Source organism: Camarhynchus parvulus, chromosome 5, assembly GCF_901933205.1.
Source record: "Camarhynchus parvulus chromosome 5, STF_HiC, whole genome shotgun sequence".
In the NCBI taxonomy this organism is placed as follows: Eukaryota; Metazoa; Chordata; class Aves; order Passeriformes; family Thraupidae; genus Camarhynchus; species Camarhynchus parvulus.
In genome coordinates this window covers 55,405,138-55,423,685 of record NC_044575.1, presented here as the reverse complement: position 1 = coordinate 55,423,685, position 18,548 = coordinate 55,405,138, and the positions used below count along the sequence as shown (strand labels likewise).

At 45.2% G+C, this 18,548-nt stretch overlaps 1 protein-coding gene across 1 annotated transcript in view; it reads right to left on the bottom strand.

Moving 5' to 3' along the window:
* Window positions 1–302: 302 nt before the first annotated feature.
* KCNH5 (potassium voltage-gated channel subfamily H member 5) overlaps window positions 303–18,548 on the bottom strand; it is a 153,211-nt gene continuing 134,965 nt past the window's right edge. Inside the window, exon 11 of the mRNA XM_030949319.1 lies at window positions 303–1,250. Coding sequence (XP_030805179.1) covers window positions 303–1,250 — 948 coding nt within the window. The remainder of the gene's footprint in view (window positions 1,251–18,548) is intronic.

Genomic DNA, 18,548 nt, shown 5'->3' with positions numbered 1-18,548 from the left:
AAGTCATTCTTTTATTACATAATAGAGATTATAAATAAATGTAAAGTCTGCATGCAGTCAACTGCATATTATACAAGCAATATCTATGTTAATAATTGCTTTCTTTGGCAGGCCAGAATCCAGCTGGACATGCAATATTTACATATCAAAATCCTCGGTGTGTTCAAGTCATATTGGATGCAAGTGAAAATATATATGTATATATATTTACCGTATACACACACATTTATATATATATATGTATAAAGGTATATATACACCTCTGCATATATACTGTATACATATATACACATAGGTATATGCTAAAAGTGGATTTCATCTTTTTCAGATTCAGGTGATGCAGGCCTCGAAACACTAAAAATATCCTGACAGGGTATCTGGGGAGGAGATTGGGGTGATAAATGAGACTTGGGGGAAGAGAGCTGGGATGCGTTCTTTTCAGACAATATTTGTAAAATTTCTGCCACCTGCTTCTCAAGGGCAGCCATCCTACTGCTTAGCAGCTGGATATCTTCTTTGAGTTCGTGCTTGACTTCCTGCAGCGTGGTTTGTAAGGCCTGCTCAGGAATGGGGTAGAAAGGACACCTAGCATCCGCCTGGATGGGGCTGTGCTCCAGGGGGCTGCGAGTCTCACCAGCTTTATCCAAGCGAAGGTCACTTTTTGTGATTCCACTGTCACAAGAGTCTGTTTTCCTCAGTGGGTTTTTATTTACACCGTTCTCCGAGTCATTGGACTTGGGGTCATCAGACAGCAACCCCATGGACTCGGCCTTTGTGACGTTGTTCCAGTCCTCCTTCTTCTCCTCGTGGGCGCCCATGGTGTTCTTCAGCCGGAGCCAGCCCTTCCCGTTCCCGTTCTTCATCCTCATGGGGCTGTTCACCTTGAGGCATTTCTGCTCTCCATTCCCGTTCGGCTTCAGCTCCATCACGTCGCGGTTGTTCTGCTTCACGGCCTCGCTGCTTTTCATGTAGGCCAGGGTGGTCTGGATGGGCGTGATCTGGGACACGGTGACCACGCTGGTGCCCGTGATGGAGGCCCCGTTCTGCACGCTCCTGCTTTCCACCTGCAGCTGGTTCCTCTCGGGGTCGGCGTGGGTGGAGCCCTGGTTGCGCATCTCCTTCTGCTGCTTGAATTTCTGGAAGAGTTTCCGCACGGGGTGGTCCACGGGGATGCTCAGGGTCACCTCGTTCTTCTGGCGCAGGCGCTCCTCTTCCTCCTTCTTGACATCGCTGATCTTCCTGAAGATGATCTGTGGGGGGATAAATCCACAACAGAGTCAGGACTCAAAGGACATTGCATGAAAATATTAATTTGAGATGGGTTAAAAGTCTTGAGAACCGCCATTTCTCTCTCCTTATTCTTAATTCTGATCTTCCTTTCCATCTTAACTATTTGTAGCTATTTCAAATGGAGCCGATCAAGAGACAGCAACCTCAAGGTTAACCACTATAGATAGGGTACTTACACACACACACACACTTTCTTAACAGGATACATTAAAGGTGGGTTTCACCTTTTTCTTGATGCAGAAAATACTACTACTTGAAAAACTAAAAATATCCCAACACCAACAGAAGGAAAGAAACGGAACAAAGAGAAGAAAGCCCTTGACAAAGAACCCAAATACTGTGATGCCAACCTACCCATTACTCACACTCATACCTGCTCTGTCACTATCTTTAGTACAGATCAAAAGGAAACAGTAATTCAGCAGGGACTACACAGCTGCAAGACAAATTCAATGTACACACCCTTCCAGAGGCTGCAAAATCCCAGCTTGCTCAATACTTTTTGATTTTGCTGTTAGGTTTAGGGTTTTTTAGGAGTGTTGGAGGTTCCCCATGGGCCACATGTGTGGCTTCACACACTTTACAAGTGTTTACGGCAGAATTAGTATGTCTAATATGTGTAGGTGAACTGGAAGCGCCACGGAGAAGCAGCATAACAGGGCTGTGTGTGGCTCTAAATCCCAGCAATATCCACCCTCTCATCGTGCCATGCCATCTAAAGCTGAGTTATTTCACCCAGCAGCATGTCTCAGGCTGCTACAGAAAAAGGAATTTGAGCCTTTCTGAGGAAGCTGAGAGACGATTCACAGAGCAAAATCTTTTTGTTGATTTTCTGCATGTTACTCATATGATTTTTTATTTTTATTTTTAGGTTCATCCAGTTTTCTTGAATGTGGGACTGGGAATCTGGGAAACTGGTTCTCTGTTTGACAACACTGTGAAAAGCAGCCTGTGATTAAATACAAATATGGACTGTGAAGGGATAGTGTGGTAAGAAAAGGAAAACAAAGCCCTTGAAATACACAAACAAAACCCTGTGTCAGTCAGCCGTAGGCTTTTGAAATATCAACTTGAGTATCCATATTTGAGAATCTATTTACTTTCAAGTCTCACATCTTCAGAAGTCAGCAGAGAAGTGCCACGATGGCAACAGATCCTTCACTGCATGAATCTAGGATGAGCTGGACTTCAAAGCTTCATTAGAGAGCTTTCAAATGCAGTTGGTATCTCCTTGCCTGCTGCTGATAGACACAGCTGCTTATAATAATTTGGTTAACTTGCTTATTAGAAGCCCAGTTAAAAAAAAATACAAACAAAACCAAGGGACAACCATGGAAGTTACTTTAATGTGACTACTCTGACCTAGATGCAGTGACACATTCCCTCATTTGGAGATTCCCCTTCATTAGCAGCTGCCCTCATGGAGCTTTTCTCTCTCTCTCTCTCTCTCTCTCTCTCCCCAGGCCACTCTCAAGAGCAAATAATGGCAAAGGAAACTGCCCTTGACTCAAAACTGAGTGATCCCATTTAATTGAAGCCACGCTCTCTAAAGGCACATTTGGAAGGTGGGTTTTGTGTGATGTTTTGTTTGTGCCTCTCCTGCCCCAGAGGGCAGCGCAGCACCTCTGGCAGAAGATGCAGCAGTGAAAGCAACCAGCTGCAAGGGATGTGTCCCCAAGGAGTGTCTCAGGGGACATGGCTGGTTCCTCTCATGGTGTCCCCGTTTGGCTGTGCTGCTCTGCCTTGTGCTGAGTCCCTGAAAACATCTGCAGTGGGGGAAACATCCTCTCTACCCAATGCTTTACAAGGTTGTGTAGGGACAGGACAAAAGGAGAATGGCTTTAAAATGAGAGTAGGTTTAGACTGGATGCTAGCAAGAAATTATTTACTCTGAGAGTGGTGAGGCCCTGGCACAGGGTGCCCAGAGCAGCTGTGGCTGCCCCACACCTGGGAGTGTTCAAGGCCAGGTTGGATGGGGCTTGGAGCAACCTGGGATAGAGGAAGGTGTCCCCGCCTATGGCAGGGGGCTGGAAATGGATGATCTTTAAAGTCCCTTCCAACCCAAACCATTCTGTGTTTCCATGATTCCCCTGCTTTCTGGCCATGAATCTGTCTCACAGCTTGAGCCCCCTGCCCTCCTGCAGGCAGCCTGTGCCTGGCAGCTGCTGTCCAGAGGCAGTGGGGGATGCTGGAAGGGAAGGATGCTGGAAGGGAGGAAGCTCCAGCAGCCTGTCACAGGCCCACAGTGCTTCCCTGGCCAGTGCAGGACTGGATGTGCCCTTGGGAAAGGCAGGAGGCAACTCTGACAACTTCTGTCCTACTGCATGTTTACAATAACCAGAATGACAGCAACAAAGACCACAGCAGCAGTTTTTGATTCCTCTCCCAAAGCTTGCACTTCTCTGAAAATTACCCTCACCTCCCTCTCTCCCCCAGTCCAATCTTGGTTCTTTTATCCTTCTTCTAGACTAAGTTCAAACCTTCTGCAGACAGAGGTTATCTCCCTGCACAGAGTATAATTACCAGTGACTGCTGCTGCTGGGTTTGGCAGAAGAAAAGCCAAAACCTCTCTAATCTGACACCACCTGTACCTCACACTCCTGAAGTGTGTCCTTATAAAAGTCAGGAAATTACTGTGAAGCTTTTTGCCCCAGAACCACTTGCCCAGGTGTCATTTGGATGGGTTGATCCCAGTGGCAGAGGGGTCCAAGCCTGAGTGCTGCTGTGACTCAGAGCAGAGCAAACACTTTGGGAACAGCAGAAAGGGATGGTGGCCAAGGTGGCAAATGCCATCAGCTACACTATGTGAATCTAGTCTGCTGTGTGAGGCCAAGGACCCACTGACCACTCACAGCCATGAGCTTTACCCCTACTGTATGGCCATGCAGTGAAGACACACACCTAAAGCCCTGCTGTCACCTGCTCAGAACATGTTCTCTCAGCTTCCTGCAGGACACAGGCTGACAGAGCTCTTCAATGAATTATTTCCCTTTTCTTCTTTTGGGACAGAAAATGCTCCAGCCTGGAATGGTTCTGGGCAGCTCCTCTGAAGAAGCAGACCTGCCACATGCTGATTAGTGCAGAAAATGCCTAGGGACTCAGAAATCCAGGGGTTAGCTGAGAGTCAAGGATTCAGGACTGATCTATCTCAGAGGAGCCCTATTTCCAATGGAGCAAACGTGGGCTGGAGCACAGCCCTGGGCCTACTCCCCCCTTGGCTTTCTCATGTAACCTGTAGGTGTTCATAACTGTTATTTTCTTTTTCACTCTGAAATGCATAACCAAGCAGACCCTCACATCCCAGCTGACCCTGTGGGATAATGGCACTTTGGATGGAGACTGAGGTCTTGGTCCTCACTCTCCCACTGAACTACTCTGCCAAGGAAATCATTTCACCCCATGGAGAACTTCCCCCTCTTCCTTCCCCTCAACCAAGGAAGATGCACCCCTAGCACAGCAAGGATCCAGTTTTGGTCAGGAGTACTTGAGAGCAGTAGAATATGTACAAGTAAAAGAAAAGAAAGTTCCTACACGAGAAAGAACTGAAAAAAAAAAACCAAGATGTGAATTCTAGCACTAACAGAGCAATAGTTATTTTTCATTACCAATTTTTTCCATATTAGGAGATTTTTCATGTGGCTGGATTTAATCTGCTTCCACAGAGGTTTAAACTAAACCAGAATAGTTAAAATGTGTTTATATTTACAAATGTTTACATGGAAACTTAATTCTATTAATGTCTAATAAATTTAACCAGCTTTTTTTCTTCAAAAATAAGAATTGAAAAACATTTCATGCAGTCTGACATTTCTCTGCAGATTGGGAGAGCATTATTTTGAAATCTTAAATTGGATGAGCTATTTAATTTGTCCCTGACCCTTCTCAGAGAAGTTACACATAGGCCTGCCCAAATGTGTGTCCCAGGAATAGTCACAGTCTTTAAAGAAGAAGCTGAATTAAGAGTGTATAGAGTTTATTTCAAGGAGTAAAGAGCCACACTCCTGTCTCACACCAAGTTCTAAATTCATTAATGCAACAGATATCAAGTGCAGGACTCAACTTCCTTTATGGATCAGATTGTGAAAGACAGTTCCATGTGGTACGAATTTTGTCCCAGGGGTCCAGGTTCCTGGGTTTCTCTTAGTGTATTTATTTTGGGTAGAAGGGGCAACAGAGATGAGATTAATTACTGAGCTGGCAAAGATGAAGCAGAAGTTAACTGACATTCAGCCATGGGGACTGAAATACTCAAGTTACCTATGAGGCAGGTATGGAGGAGAAACCAGCATTTTGAGATTCTCCATCTGATCTCAACCTCAGGCTCCTTTCCCTCCCTTCCACACCAAGAGGTAACTGATGTGAGTGTAAACTCTGTCCCTTCCAAAGGGGGACCTTACCCCAGGTCCTGGCAATGGATATGTCACTGCTGGAGCAGCTCCTGTGAGGTGCCAGCTTGTATAACCAGCCCCAAAGCCAAGTGCAGATGAGGGCACCAGCAATGAGGAGTCAAAGCTGAGACACACACACTGAATTAAAGAGTAAAGCTGTGGCCTTTTCAGGTGCTTTGAAATGCATCCCTTGTCTGCTGTCTTTTTCTGTAGCAGTACTGTGGAAATCATCCCTCCATGACCTTGCTCCATCCAGGAGATCTGCACAAAGATCCCTTAATAAGTGACTCCAAGGCAGGTACGTGAAGGGATTACAGAGCTGGTAAAAGTCTGGAAGAATTACAGTGAGTTCATAAAAAGTGGCAGCTGTTTGACCAGAGATCATCTTGTCCTGTGCCTGAACATCCCATGCTGTTGTTAGTGGTGTTCAAGGTGTGCCTGCTCCTCTCCACAGAAATGCACAGAAAGGGACAGCCACGGATCCAAAGGGAGCACAGTTGTCATGGTGATGGATGCAGTGTGTGTGCACTGACTGGGAGGGAGAGAGGGAAGGAGGGAGGGAGAGCCACACAGAGCCACCAAAAAGCAAAGATTTTTCCAGTGTGAAGACCTTGTCCTGGGAGAATTGGTTTGACTTAGCTCACTGGACATTTCTGCAGCAGAAACATCACACTTCAGTCCCCAGAGCTACATCCACTCAGTAACCACAGGTCACTCTCATTAAAGCACAGACCAGGCTGATGTCAGTGCTGATCAGCTCTCAAAAGTTTGTTTCAGGGATAATTATCTTGTCTGATTCAATGCCTTGTAGGAGCCCCATCTCCCTTGCATCTGATTGTTCACAACCCAATGTATTTGTCCAGATGCCTGTATTTTTGTTCCTATTTATTACAGCAACTTCTTAGAAGGCATCTGAGATCAGTGAATAAGAATCAGAGAATTACAGAATCATGAAGGTTGGAATCAAGATCATCAAGTTAATGGTTGATGATCTTGATTCATTCCTCAGGTTAATAAATTTGAAGAAACAGAGGGCTCTTTTTAACCTGCACCCACCTGGCAGCACAGGTCCAGAGCTGTACTTGAAAACACTGCAGATGGAGCAAGTGGGATGAGCAGACAAAGTGAGTTGGAGCTCCCCAAGTGATGGAGGCAGGATTTCAAGGAAATGCACCCTTCCTTGAACCACACTGCAGAGCTGGCAGCTGGATTGCAGTTGGCTGAGACCTACCCAGCAGCTCCTTCACCAGCTTTCAGATCCCACCAGAAGGATTTGGACTGGTCCACCTCCTCCAGGAATGTCTAATTCCCAATCAAAAAGGGAATTAGAGTGTCCTCACAAGGTGTGTTGGTCTTGGCTCCCTTTTATATAAGCCTTTTTTTTTTTATTTTGGAAATAGGAGAGCTGCCTTCCCTTGCCTCCTTAGCCTGAAATTACACAAGCTGAGTCGAAGCTGGCAAATGGAATTTAAAAGTTTTAAGTGGTATAACCAATATCCAATACTGCAATAACACAGATCTCATTTCCTTTGGAAATAATGCTACAAGGCTGTACAACATAAATTTCCATAAAGATGTCTGCAAAAAAATACTATTAATTTTCACATCTTGGAGTGCACTGTACAAAAGTAATTTACATTTTTGTCATGCTAATGTGGAAGGCAGATTTATGTCAGATCCAGTATTTAGACACAGAATACTCCAGCACAGACATGTGTGCTATTTCCTGCTCCTGAAAATACTTAATACATAAATACAGAAATACATTTCCTGCCCCATAAAATACACCCAATTTCCAGAGCACAGACACTCAGAACAGGGCTCACCTACGAAGCCTCTGTCTGCATCTGAACTCACCCTCCAGGAGCCCTGCGCAGCAGAGGGAGGAAGACAAAGGCACTTGGAAGGTGTGAGTCATTTCTTTCACCTGCAGCTGGATGTTAAAGCAGGTCAGACAAGCTGTACCCTGAGCTGCCTGCTTGTCTCTGGTGTCTGCACAGCGAGCTCCGTGCCTGTCGCCTCTGAGCAGACACCCTCCATGGATGGGGGGGATGGAGGATTCAAATCCCCACCTCTGGCAGTGCAAATGTCAGGGTTTGGTGCAGAGTGTGTAAAAAAGCCTCCTGTTTCTATTCTCTATGTATGTGTGTGTGTGTTTTGCACCTTTCATCTGATGCTGGTTTTATTTCTACCCCAGCATGTTGGGAATTGCCAGCTCCTGGCTGGGATGAATTCCCCACAGCCTCAGGGCCCAGCCAGTCCTTACAGACAAACTTTATTCTTTCAAAAGCTGCAGAGGGAGGACAAGCCATGACTGCCTGAGAGACCCTGCCAGCCTGGTGGGTCTCAGTGAGAGCTTGAGGAAAATCAGAAGGAGCATCCCATCATCAGAGCAATGGCCTGGGAAGGGTTTGCAGTGCCAGGGGTGGGAGTGATCCCAGCAGGATCTGTCCTACAACACCTGGAGTGGGATGAGCTTTGCAGTGCAAAAGGGTGGGTGTGCCGAACAGACACATCTCAGGTGGTCTCCAATTTCCTGGATGAACCACCAGCAGGGAAAGGAAACCCACCCCTTCCTCCTTATTCTCGCTACACTTCCAAAGAAAACCTTCCAGCAGGGGAATGGAGATGCCCTTCCCACAGCCCCTGGGACATTGGAAACCACCTGAGATGTGAAACCCACCCTTTTGCACTGCAAAGCTCATCCCACCCCAGGTGTTGTAGGACAGATCCTGCTTGGATCACTCCCCTTGGATCACTCCCCTTGGATCATTCCCAGCACTGGCACTGCCAAACCCTGCAAACCCTTCCCAGGCCATTGCTCTGATGGGCTCAGGGGGCTCTGGGATGCTGCATCCCTCAGTCCTTGAGGACTGGTCCCCTCTAGGAGCCTTTAGCTATCAAAACAGGGCATATTTGGGATCCTCTTTTCTGATATTCTGAAAACTAGGCCAGTACAACCTAATTCCTAATGTATAACCCATGGTGAAAAGGCTTGCTCCAAAATGAACGTGTTTTTAAAATCTAGGCAGGTCCCAGAGAACTAGACTCATTATTAATACTTGATGTTAAAATGCTTTTAAATCTTATTTTTCAGATTCTCTTTTTCAGAAAGTTCCCAAGACATTACTACTACCTGATACTAAAATGCTTTTAAATCTTATTTTACAGATATTATCTTTTTAAAAAAAAAAATTATATTTAAAAACCCTTCCTTTTTTGTTTACATTAATTAAAAAGTGAATTTAAAAAGTCAAGCTATGAAAGACTAGACAGAAATGGATTAATAGGAAATGACCCCACACAAGCCTTTAGGCTGCTTCTCCTAATTCACTCCTGCAAATCTCCATAAACTCTTTGCTCATTTTATTAATCTGCACTCCAAGGATGCAGAGTAGATGGTTTGAAATGATGGCTTTATTGTTCTTCTGCTCTGTACACTCCTCAGCTAGCTTCACTTTGATGTGAAATTCAGCCTCAAAAACAAACTGCTCTAACAACTCTTCTAATTGCTCTCCAGTAAATTCCCCTTAATCCTCCTGTCCCAGGAACTGTTTTGTGTTAAACCACTGCTCCATCTGCGTGTGAGAAAGGAATCACTGTCCTTGGCTGTGCAGTGAAAATGACTGACTGCTGAGCAATTAGTTAATCTCCAGGATAGGGATGTCTCACTAAACAGTCTTTCATGCTGGATTTTGGAGGAAAAGAAGATTTCTGCAGGTTAGTCTTCCAGCTGCTTGAAAGAAACAGTAAATAATAGCCTTTCTGCAAATTTCCATTGATCCTCACTTCACAGACACAGTAACATGCTACAGCAAAAGCTTCCTACCAAGCACATTTTAATTTTGCTTTGGAGAAACTGTATTCACACACATTCTTCCTCAGCAACTATTGAATTGACCTGCAAAAGATGTGAAGATTTCCAATCCAAGTAACAAAGTGATGTTGCTTCAAGGAAATGAGAATTATTTCCATGATGCTGAAAAAGCCCTTTTAAGGGATATTTAGTGGCTTTTTATGTGCAAGGAAGAGGTTCATTCTTTTATGATGACTTAATAAAGATCTTTGTCTCCCAAGCTGCTCATCTAAAGAAAAATCAGGACATGTAATGAGGGAGACACCTTTAGAAAAGCACAACAACAGCCAATTACAGATTTCCAAAGTCCAGAAATTCCATCATCTCTTTACTGCTTGTCCTGCTGTTTAGAAATTGATTACTGTAGGTCAAATTTTAATCTGGTTCCATTTCATGTTCACAGTGAATTCTCACAGCACCTGAGTACTCTTGCAGAGAGACATCTGTGTATGCCGGCAGCCAATTAGGCTGATCTGCATTTATGAAAAAACATGAATATTAAGAAGAAAGTGGTTGAGAGCTTGACCCATCCTCTTCATACTTAGTATGGATCTGAAGTCATCCTGGTTTCATTTAAAATACGTCTGGATGGAAGAAGAAAGAGGAGAGAAGCGGGCAGAGATCCAAGTCTCATTTGTCACATCCCTGGAGCACCGTGGCCAAACACTCAGAGCATCAGGCTGGGATTCACAGCGATGGATTATCCTGCTGGCCTGACCTTCAGCCAAGTGGGAAGTCCTCAACAAATCACTCTTCATGTCTCCATCTCCCCCAGTGTAAGAAAGGATAATAACACTGCCCTCATTTCCCCAATTAACTGGAAATCCCTCTGTCACTGGTAACTATTTACAACTGAGAGGCTAAAACCCATGGCTGACAGCAGAGAGAGGTCACTGTGCTGGCCTGTTGCCAAAATTGAGGCAGTTCATCAAAAAAAAAAAAAAAAAAAACACAGGCACAAAAGAATGCATATAGGCGTCCTCAGGGTTTCAGCTGGACATCAAGGGCCCAGGGCAGTGGTGCCCTGAGATGTTTAGGGCAGTGCACAATGGATGTACAGTGCTACATGAAGTCCTGTCCTCAACCCCTGAGACAACAATCTCAGATAGATTAAAGGTACTGACACCTACTGACACCTGCTCTGCAAGGAAGGATCAGTCAGATCACTCAGCTGGCCTGATGGATTCTTTAAATGTGTGATTACATGTTCAGCCAAAAGTGGGCTGAGCTATGGAGTCAGATTTCCAAAAGAAATGCCAAAACCTTCTCCTCCCTTGGCAAAATTATACAATTTTCCACCAACTACAAGAGCATTATCTGAGAGCAGCTCAGTTTCCTCTTCTGTTCTTTCAGTCACTCAGGCCTGAGCACCTCCTGCCCAGAGATGCCTCCACCTTTTCATATCCCAGCAGAAAACAACTCATGGATTTCTTGTGGCTGCAGGTTCAGCTGTCGTCTCTGATGTCTGCTGGGCTCTGTCTGCTTGGAAAGGGATGCTGAAGAAGGGCACTGTGCTCCTTTGGAAGTGGGGAGCTTTGCCACTGATTTTAAATGAGACTCTGGAATTAGAATTGATTGCTTATCTTTGCTGCTTTCTCACTCACTATTTTCTGTTTTCTTTGCTGTAACCAAACAGCAGATGCTTTAGCATGTTGCAGAGCAGACAGATTCAGAATGATTTCTGCAATACTATCCAAGTGAGCAAAATGCTCCTTCCACATACAAAATCATTTCAATCAATAAACCAGAAAGGCTACTTTGTTTATGAGTTTATGGTGGCTTTCAACCAGGGTCTGCTGCTGCTTGGCCTTGTAAGATCAGTCTGTTGCAGAGTGAAGTATTGATCTGTGTGGCCTCAGAAGGATTGTGACCATGGTCACAGCTCCTCTTGGGCTCCTGTCACAACTGGGAGCAAAGAAGCCCAGCTTCAGCCTCCTAACTCCTTTTCAGGACCCTAAATCCTACACTGAACTCAATAAAAAGACAAAACTGGATTAGAGAGCTGAAATAATGCATTGAATCAGAGTCTATTCTGTTTTTTGTATATCACACCGAGTTGGTTAAACATGGGGAAATTGAGCAGAGGACAATTTGAGTATGACTGCTGCAGTGTAACTATTACTGAGCAGTGTCTTATGGGCACCCCTGTTCCCTCTCACTGGTTAGGTTTATCCACTTTGGGATTTAAATTCACACCTTCCTTCACTCCCTAACAACCCTCCCATGTAAACAAGTCTAATCTGGACTGGTCCTTTTGTGGGTGAGTAAACTACTTGCAGATGTGCTCTTGATGCAGAGTATCCCATATTCATCTCTCCTTCCCCTTTCTCTGTTCTTCCTTGTGGATGCAATTATTAGAGAGCAAAGGGCAAGGGAGATATTTCTCCTATTTCTTTGTCTGGCATTAAAACAGAGGGAAAAGCAGATTTCTCTTGACAGGATTTCTTGGGTTTTTTTCCATTTTGCAGATGTTTCTTTCTCCTGCAAGAAGGGAAGCTGAGGTACTTACAGAGGGGGAAAGAGGAGCCCTGCAGATGGCTAAAAACCCAAGCCTATTAGACCCAAGATTTTTCACTGCATGTGGAAGTGAATCCCAGCAAAGACAGCCTCCACCCACCCCAACCAGACCATCTCATGGCTTTCAGAGAACCACACAGATGTAAGGAGATGGTGACATGTGGCACCACGTGGCGCGCCACAACCACGTTGTCACCACCAACCCTGCCAGCACATCACCATCAGGTACTCCAGGGTTTAGGAGCCAGAGGGAGCTTCCCACTGCCTCCCAGCCCAGCTGAGGGGTGCTGTGCTCACTGCCAGACAGTTTCCTCTTCCACAGGACAGCTCCCAACTCCATCAGGCAGGCTGGGTCCTTGCAAACTTATATTGACTGGCTGCTGGATCAATATCTGCTATTGGCACTGGCCTAATGAAATGTCAGTCAGCAGCACTGCCAATTGATCCACACTCATCTGTGCTGCAGATTAGTCGCTGTCTCTGCATTGTACCAGAGATGATTAAAAGAAGAAAACAGCCTTCAGTCCTCCCAGGATCTCCTAAGGGCGCCACGCTCCTGGGCAGGGAGAGGGAAACACAGTTCAAAGCCTGCAGATGACAGCAGGGTGGTTTGAGCTTGGGGCACACTGCAGAAACAGGGGAAAAGTGCCAAAAGACTTTGCAAGTTGCTCTTCAGCCTGATTTAACTTGGAGCAGAAAATCAATCACCAATAATAATGTGCAGCACTAATCCAGCCCTCCCCTCTCCCTGCACTGGAGGAAGTTGGATTTACGTAGCTGCCATTGGTGCCAGAGGCCAGCACCAGGGCACAGAGAGGTCGTGCATCGCTGGCCCAGGGTCACTGAGCTGCTCCGTGGATAAGCTGGGGGGATGGAGGCAAGGTTTCCAACCTAAAGCCTCTAAAGTAGGGAAATCCATACTGCAAAAAGATTAAACATACAAACATATATTTTTAGAAATAAAAAAACCCAAAATGTATTAGTATAATAAGAATCTTTCTTTTCACCACTGTCCTGTCTGGTATGTAAAGTTCTGGATTTGAAATAATTGAAAGGGCTCACCTTTAATTGCAGTTAATTGCTGAAATTAAATCCAGACCAGGACAATTTACTGCTTCTTAGGTTTTTGTTGGAAGAGGGGTGAGGAGGGAGGCAGAACTATTTCTGTTTATTTAGTAACAAAGGTTGTGCTTTTATTCCAATGAAAAATATCAAAATCCTCATGTTTGGCATCTGGCCAGCCCTGTTTGTGCAGTGTTCCTGCACATCCCCAGCACAAAGCCACTCAGAACATGGGCACAGAGGATTTGCAGAATTTGTGTTTTCTTCTCTGCATTTTTGCCTCTTATTGCTTTTTGCCTGAAGACTAAATGGTCTCACTAAATGCCTAAGAGAGTCTCTCCATTTACAAAGTAATACATCAGCAAAAGAATTGCAAATTGTTCCCCAAATATACTACTCTCTGTTGTCTGCTTTAAGTGGAAATTTAAATTAATTGGAATCATTATGGCTTTCTTTTTTAACTTAAATATTACTGTACCAGACTATAAAGTGCCTGAAATTTCATCTGAAGTCTTCAGACCTGAAAAATCATTTTGCAACTGAAAGATTTTTCATTTTTTTCCAGCTATATCCACTAGCCCAATAAAAAATAACACCCGTTGCTATCAGCCTTGCTTCTGACATTGAGAACATTCCACCTGGCTTTCAGAAACCTTGGTTTTATATGGAATGTGCCACCAGCTACTGTGTTGACTTCATCACTTTCAAGGTTTTGTTAATTTATTGAAAAGCTTTTACAGCAGGAGCTTCAATTAGAACAATGCACTTCCATTGCCATGCAAGGTAGAACACCCACCATCAGTTTTGTTTGTAAGTGCTAAGTCAGAAATGAAGAAATAATTTAAAAAACCCAAATGCAAGGGACAAGGGGCAGCCTCTACCTAGAAGAGCCAAGACTCCAGCTTGTATTACAAAACAGGGAGGTAAAAAATGCTGCTCAGTCACTGTCAGATATCCCTGACCTCAACCAGGGCTACTAACAGAGACCAGTTTAGGGGAGAGAGTCACTGACTCCAGACCCAAGCTAACTGAAAAACATTCCAGCATTCCTGACCAGAGCAGATTTACACTGCTGGATGGGCAGTCATTGGCTTCTTTCCCATTTGCTTCTAGATTCCAGTCAAGGACCTGACCTTTTGGGGCTAAAAGTGAAGGCCTGCCTTTGTCACACCACAAGGAAGGGCACCAGGACCCCTTTTGTCCCACAGCAGTGTCCCCCTGCAGAAAGGCAGGACCCAGGAGGATGAAGCCAGGCTCTTCTCAGTGGGGCCAAGCAGGAGAAAATGAGCAGAAACTGATGCACAGGAGTTCCACCTGAACATGAGGGAAAACTTTCCTATGCAGTGACTGAGCACTGGAACAGGTTGCCCAGAGAGGATGTGGGGTCTCCCTCACTGGAAATATTCCAGAACCATCTGGACACAATCCTGTGCCCTGTGCTCTGGGATGGCCCTGCTGGAGCAGGGAGGTGGGACCACATGATCCACAGAGGTCCCTTCCAACCTGACCCATCCAGGGATTCTGTGACTCTCTGATCAGGCTGCACTCAGATCTGCTCTCATCTCTCTCTGTTTTCAAGCCTGAAGCTCACACTGCACCATGGTTTTGCTCTCAGCCAGCCAATCATGCCAAAATTACCTCAGTTATTTCTTTACAGCCTATTGCCAAATCAGAGAGGACTGAAGCTGTCTAAACCAAACTCAGGACATTTCTGCCAGTGCTCACTCCCTTTCAACAGATCTTTTGGGTGAAACCTAAGTTCAAATGACCACTGATCATATCCCAGTGCCCACCTTACCCATGGGATGCCCTGCAAGGAAGCCACAGGGATGCTGCCAGGGAGAATGAGCTGGGGCAATTCAGCAACATCTCTGCTTCTCAACTCAGAGACCCAGCACAAAATCCACTGGCAGGGTGACCTGACAATTCTTTTAATTTGAAATCAAGACTTGGAAAGGATTAACACCTCTGAAAGACAGGGTCAGCCCACTGCGCAATAGATCTGAAATAACTCAGTTGAACCATTGGGAAATCCAAATTTGATAGGAAAAGAAGACCAAAAGGTTATTTAAACTTTTAATATCTACTTCATTTAACTACAGAAAGCTTGGTGAAATAACTTTAAAAAGTATCCCAGGGATTCTTCAAGTGAAACATCTCACCCAGCAAGAGCAAAGCTTTTCCCAGTTGGGAGCTCTCAGTTGGCACTGTGTGATTAAGGAGTGCTGGCTGTTGGAACATGCTGAAATTGCCTTTAATATGATGACAGTCACTGCTTCAGTGGGGAGGAACCACTTGGGGAGAAAAAAAAAAGGCCCAAGACACAAGCATGCAAACATTAAGGAGTATGCAGTCAAGAAGAAATATACCATGAAGAGGATGTGCTACTTTCACCTAAAACTTTTCCCTTTAGCCTTAAGTGTCTGGCATAGCTCTGCCACTGAGGGTGCTTTAGCTCAGGAGACTGAAGGAATTACAGCTTTTTAGAGACATCTGTAATTGTCAGCAGAGCAGGGGCTTTCTATTTAAGGCAGGATGAAATTAAACTAATTTTTAGAGAGCAAAGACCCCATTTCAAAGATTTTGCTAATGTTTCCTCATACTTGAATGTGCACCAAAGAAGAGCTCTTCCTTTCTGGTGCAGAGTCAAGGGAAATCACCCACAGCTGGGAAAGCCAGGAGGAGAGCTACCCACCAGCTAGAGAGCTCTCTACCACAGCACAGAAGCACAGCACCAGCCATGTGAAAATTCAGAATGCTGCTCCCTAAAGCCACCTGTGCAGAGATGGAGCTGCTGATGACAGTCATGGCAGAGCACTCCTGGACAGCACCACGGGGCTGCCTCTGTGACACACACCCCAGGATGAATGCTCTCCCTGTCCCCAAAGGGAGCACTGCCTGTTTTCCCAGCTCAGGAGATGTCACTTGAGGCACTTGGCAAGTGGTAACTCTGCAGAGCCTTGCATTTATTTCTGAAGGGCACCCACAGGAGGAAGAGGCAGCACAGGAGAGTTAGCTGGTGGGGTTATGGGGATGGCATGAGCAGATGGTGTGGTGAAGAGCCATTTCCTTCCCACTTGCACACTGACTGCATTAAATCAATCCCTGGGCTTTCATGGCAATGAGCTGAGGCTGTGCTGTGAAGGATTTTAACAATCTGACCATATCCTGCTTGTGGGATCATTCTATTGGGTCTCCACACTTTATTTACTCTCAGGGAAGCTCCTGCCATTTTTCTCATGTGCTTCTTGGTGATCTTCCCTGCTATCTGTATGGCAGCCATTGCCTCTTTGCCAGCTGTGGATCTCTGCAAAGCTCACCAGCAGTGTTTTTGTTCCCATCCATGCACTCAGGCACTGACACAGGATGCTCCATAGGGGCTGAGCCTGCTGGTTCTGCAGCCTTCACTTATCTCACTGCTCCAGACCTAAACAAATTAGTTTGTAATCCTCAGTATTGTATGCTCTGGAAAACCTGGCTTTAAAACTGATCAGAAATTACTTCATGTATAACTGCAGTCAATCTCCTCTTCCTGATTGGGGCTAGAAAAAAACCCTGTACCTGCACAAATAACAGGTCTTTGCAATCAATAATATTGACTAGTCTGTATTTCCCTATTTTTGGCCATGCTTCACCCTGTTTACACACAGTTTGTATTGCTTTCTACCACTCCCTGTGCACACACAATTAATGAAACACCAGCTGGTGCAAGATAAACACTGCTGCAGGGATGTAAGAAGACACTACACAAAAGTACAGATCTCTACCTCTGTTATTTTCCATCTCAGATGCTGTGTTTGCCTCCCAGAGCTCCTTCTGAGCTCAGAAACTTTGTCTAAAGCATCTCCCTGGTTTTCTCTTTGAATTTTTGTTTTTTGTTTTTTCTCCTGAGGTCCAAAAAATCCAGCTAACCCCAAGCCTCTCACACAAGTTCTTCAGTCACCTTCTCCCAGGAATGTCTTGTCCAGGAGGCTGACTCTTCTCAGTGGGGTTTGTCACTCACCTTAGATGCTGGGGTGTTGGGAAGGATGAAAGTTTGATAAGAAAGTCTCACAGATATGTGTGTTTAGCAGAAAGATTTTTAAATGTGGAGTCTGATGAAGGAATAGAGATGGAAGCAAGTTTTGATATAGAAGGAAAGAATTGCTGAGCCAGTCTTACTGGATAACCAAGGCAAAGGCTATGTTAGTTAGATGGGATTTTATGACTTAGAGCAAAGGATAAACCCACCTCAAACAAGAAGATGTTTTTGCCAAGCAGAAAGGTAGCACAGGCAAACAAGTCAGCAAATGTTGCAAGTAGAAAAAAGGTCTCAGAATTTTCCACTGCAAGAAAACTGAAAACCAACTTCTAGCTTAAACTGTAATGTACTAACTTAGTGATTGGAGAACAGTAACATGAATATGGTAATTATAGTAGTTATGATAGGCTATAGGTAAAAGTTAAGGTGTAGATTGGTTCTACTGTATTAAGATGCTCAGCAAAGAAAAGTATATAATGCATTTGTAACCTAAACTCAGGGTCTCCAGGCCTGCAGCTGGAGCTGACAGCTGTAGGCACAGTTCTGTCACCCACCACCCTGGACTGCTGTAACTCTTGGATGGAATAAACTGCATTTTGAAGAGCCGCCTGGGGTCCCACATTTCTCATTCAGGCTCTTACACTGGGGGACAAATGTGCAACTCTGTTGGATGTTTGGACCATGAAGGTGCTCAGAGGGCTGGAGCACCTCACCTGTGATGGCAGGCAGAGAGAGCTGGGCTTGTTCAGCCTGGGTAAGGCTCCAGGCAGACAGACCTGAGAGCCCCTTCCAGCATCCAGAGGGGCTAAAAGTGAGCTGGAGAAGGAATATTGATGAGGGCATGCAGTAATAGGACAAGGGGAAATTGCTTTATACTGCCAGAGGGCAGGTTTAGATTCAATTTAAGGAAGAAATCTTCCCTGTGAGGAGGATTTGCACATGGTTGCCCAGAGAAGCTGTGGATGTTCCATCCCTGGAAGTGTTCAAGGCCTCACTGGATGGGACTCAGAACAACCTGCTATAGTGGAAGGTCTCCCTGCCCACGGCAGGGGCTGTGGAAATGATCTTTAAAGCCAAACTGACCCAAACTATTCAGTGATCCTGTAACTCTGTGTTCCACATGGGGCAGGGCTGATCCATGAGGCCAGAGCATCTTGCCCTCAAGAAGGCCAGCAAGGCCAAAGAAGGCTGTTGGGGTTTTGCAAGCCCAGTCTCTGTCCTGGCAGATTCCTGACCATCCCCATTAGCAGCTGCCTGACATGTTGGACTGAATTTGAGCCCAACTGGTCTGGCAGGAAGCTCTTCATGGGACACATACTACAGAATTTCTAACAAATGCTTAAAGTTACAGCTGATGGTTCATCAGGCTCAGCCAGGCATCTGTTTGGGACATGGCTGCACTGAGCCTGTAAAT